Genomic DNA, 2,964 nt, shown 5'->3' on the forward strand with positions numbered 1-2,964 from the left:
CCAACACCACTTCCCCGGAGCAACACCGCCCGCCGATGGGACTCACCGAGAATGCCTCTCCAACTTTTCTTTCCACCGGAAATCCCCTCCTCGATTTCTTCTTCCACGTCGTTCCCGACACTCCGGCGGAAACCCTGAGATCCCTCCTCTCCGCCGCCTGGGATCACGATCCCCTCGCCACATTGAAGCTCGTCCTCCATCTCCGCGGCGTTCGCGGCACCGGCAAGTCTGATCGCGAGAGTTTCTACACCTCAGCTCTCTGGCTCCACCTTCACCACCCCAAAACCCTAGCCCTCAATCTCCCCTCCATTGCCGAATTCGGCTATTTCAAGGATCTCCCGGAGATCCTCCACCGTCTAATCGACGGGCCCGACACTCGCAAGCTCGCTCCCGGTGCACGCGCCAGCCGTCGCACGACTCGCCGCGGCCGGAATAAGAGGTCTCGCCATGTAAACAGGAGGAAGAAAATGGGGACGAAGGAGGAGCGTCTCGCCGCAGAGCTCGCCCGGGTGAAGCTCGAAGTAGATACCGCAGGGGCTCTGAGAAGGAAGAAGAGGCGCGACATGGCGATCCGCGCCGTCGATCGATATAACCGAGATCCGAACTACAGTTTCCTCCACGATCGCGTTTCCGACCACTTCGCCGCCATGATCGCCGCCGATATTTCTCATCTCAGCGCCGGCGAGCTCGGCAAGCTTTCCCTCGCCGCCAAATGGTGCCCTTCTCTCGACTCCTGCTTCGATCGCTCCACTCTTTTGTGCGAAAGCATCGCCCGTCGTCTCTTTCCCCGAGAATCCGACCCCGATCTCGCCGCCGCCGATGACGACGCCCACTACGCCTACCGCGTCCGCGATCGCCTCCGGCGAGCCCTCGTCCCCCTCCGCCGCGCGCTGCAAATCCCCGAAGTTTACATGAGCGCCGGCCAGTGGGAATCCCTTCCCTACTCCCGCGTCCCCTCCGTCGCCATGAAGAACTACAAAGACATATTCAAGGACCACGACAAAACCAGATTCGAAGAGTTCCTATCCAAAGTAAAACAAGGCGCAGCCAAAATAGCAGCCGGCGCGCTCCTCCCGCACGAAATCATAGCTGCGGTCGCCTCCGGCGAGGACGACGAGGTTGCAGAGCTTCAGTGGCAACGCATGGTGGCGGACATGGCCACAAAAGGCCGGCTACAAAACTGCATCGCCGTCTGCGATGTATCCGGAAGCATGGGCGGAATCCCCATGGAAGTCTGCGTTGCACTGGGCCTACTCGTCTCCGAGCTGAGCGAAGAGCCATGGAAAGGGAGGTTGATCATATTTTCCGATTGCCCGAGTCTTCAAATTATTCGGGGGACGACGCTTAAAGAGAAAACGGAGTTTATAAGAAGGATGCCATGGGGGATGAACACTGATTTTCAGAAAGTGTTTGATAACTTGCTTGAGGTGGCGATCGAAGGGAAGCTGCCCCCGGAGAGAATGATTAAGAGGATTTTTGTGTTCAGCGATATGGAGTTCGATGCGGCGGGTGGAAGTGAGTGGGAGACGGATTACGAGGTGATTTGCAGGAAGTTTAAGGAGAGGGGATACGAATCAGCGGTGCCGGAGATTGTGTTTTGGAACTTGAGGAGCTCGCAGTCGACGCCGGTGACGGCGAGGAAGAAGGGAGTGGCGATGGTGAGCGGATTCTCGAAGAATTTGATGAAGCTTTTCTTGGAAGGGAGCGGGGAGATTAATCCGATGGATGTGATGGAATCGGCCATTGCCGGCGAGGAGTATAAGAAGCTCAAGGTTTTTGATTGATGGGACGATGTCGATGAGTGAGTTGATACAGTGATTGTAAACGAAAGTATCAGAGTTTTGAAGGAAATTTCGCTGATTTTTATTTGTCTTTTTTTCTGTGTCTTTCAGTCGGCGTGTGGTTCTGTTTGGAATTGAAGGTATATATGAGATAACTGTTCTTTCGGAGGAAATATTGCGCAATAAATCAGCATGGAGCTCATCGTGACTGATGTAATATTTTCTCAAGAAATTATTATTTCAATATGGGGCATGCTAAAACATTTGTGAGAAGTAGATAGAGGCTTAAAAGAGCTTCGAGCTCAAAAATTATGTTCGTGTTCGATTTTTTTGTTTAGAGAGCTGAACATGAGCTATTCACGAATAAAAATTCATTTTGATAACCCTAATCACGTAGTCATAAGATGTTAATGGTTAGGAGTTAGGACAAGATTTTAAAATTATTGTTTATTATGTTAAAGCATCATTTGAATTTAATTTAATAATTTTTATTTTTTTTCTTAATTCATACTTTTAATTGATTATAAATCTTTCTTGCCTTGTAGTTAACCGACCTTTTTCTTTTTGTAAATCGACCAACATTTTTCTTTTTGTAAATCGACAATTACAAAAATTAATGACGCTACTAAAAAAATTAAATTCCAACAACAGTGTCAAAATCTTGACTGCGGATGACGCTACTAAAAAATTTAAATTCCAACAACAGTGTCAAAATCTTGACTGCGACTTTATATATATGTGTTTGATTTAATAAGGATGTATATGTATAATATTCAATAATGTGTATAATATTCAATAATGTTATAAAGTCGAATTTGTCAACGCAAGTATACGTATCGCTCAAGTAATATAGGGTTGTAATGGAGTCCTAGTTATCGATCTCACAGGGAAAAATAGAATACTACGGACTAAGGCTTAATAAAAAGTAATACTTCAACTACAACGATGGCGTTCAATTTGTTTATCTGTCACTAATAGACAATCGAAATAAGTAGATAATTTGGATAACTAATAAATAACTAATGATAAAAAGTAGGGTTTAATTTGTGATATTCAATATATAAGAAAGCATCCTTCTCCTTGTCAAGAAATTATAGTGAATGGATAAAGTGAATTAGTTTAATTTATATTGTGCCAAATAGGAGCATACTTATTATTTACCCTTTGGTCCAGGCATAAAGAA

At 46.4% G+C, this 2,964-nt stretch overlaps 2 protein-coding genes across 3 annotated transcripts in view; one reads left to right on the forward strand and one right to left on the reverse strand.

The window, feature by feature from the left end:
* LOC110033948 overlaps positions 1-2,122 on the forward strand; it is a gene marked incomplete in the record, with an annotated part of 2,354 nt that extends 232 nt beyond the window's left edge. Inside the window, 1 exon segment of the mRNA XM_020738127.1 lies at positions 43-2,122. Within this exon segment, the coding sequence (XP_020593786.1) occupies positions 43-1,784 (1,742 nt within the window).
* Positions 1-2,964, reverse strand: part of LOC110033950 (heptahelical transmembrane protein 1-like) — a 23,896-nt gene that overhangs the window by 7,057 nt on the left and 13,875 nt on the right. The gene's annotated exons all lie outside the window — the stretch shown is intronic.

Source organism: Phalaenopsis equestris, unplaced genomic scaffold (assembly GCF_001263595.1).
Source record: "Phalaenopsis equestris unplaced genomic scaffold, ASM126359v1 Scaffold001312, whole genome shotgun sequence".
Lineage (NCBI taxonomy): Eukaryota > Viridiplantae > Streptophyta > Magnoliopsida > Asparagales > Orchidaceae > Phalaenopsis > Phalaenopsis equestris.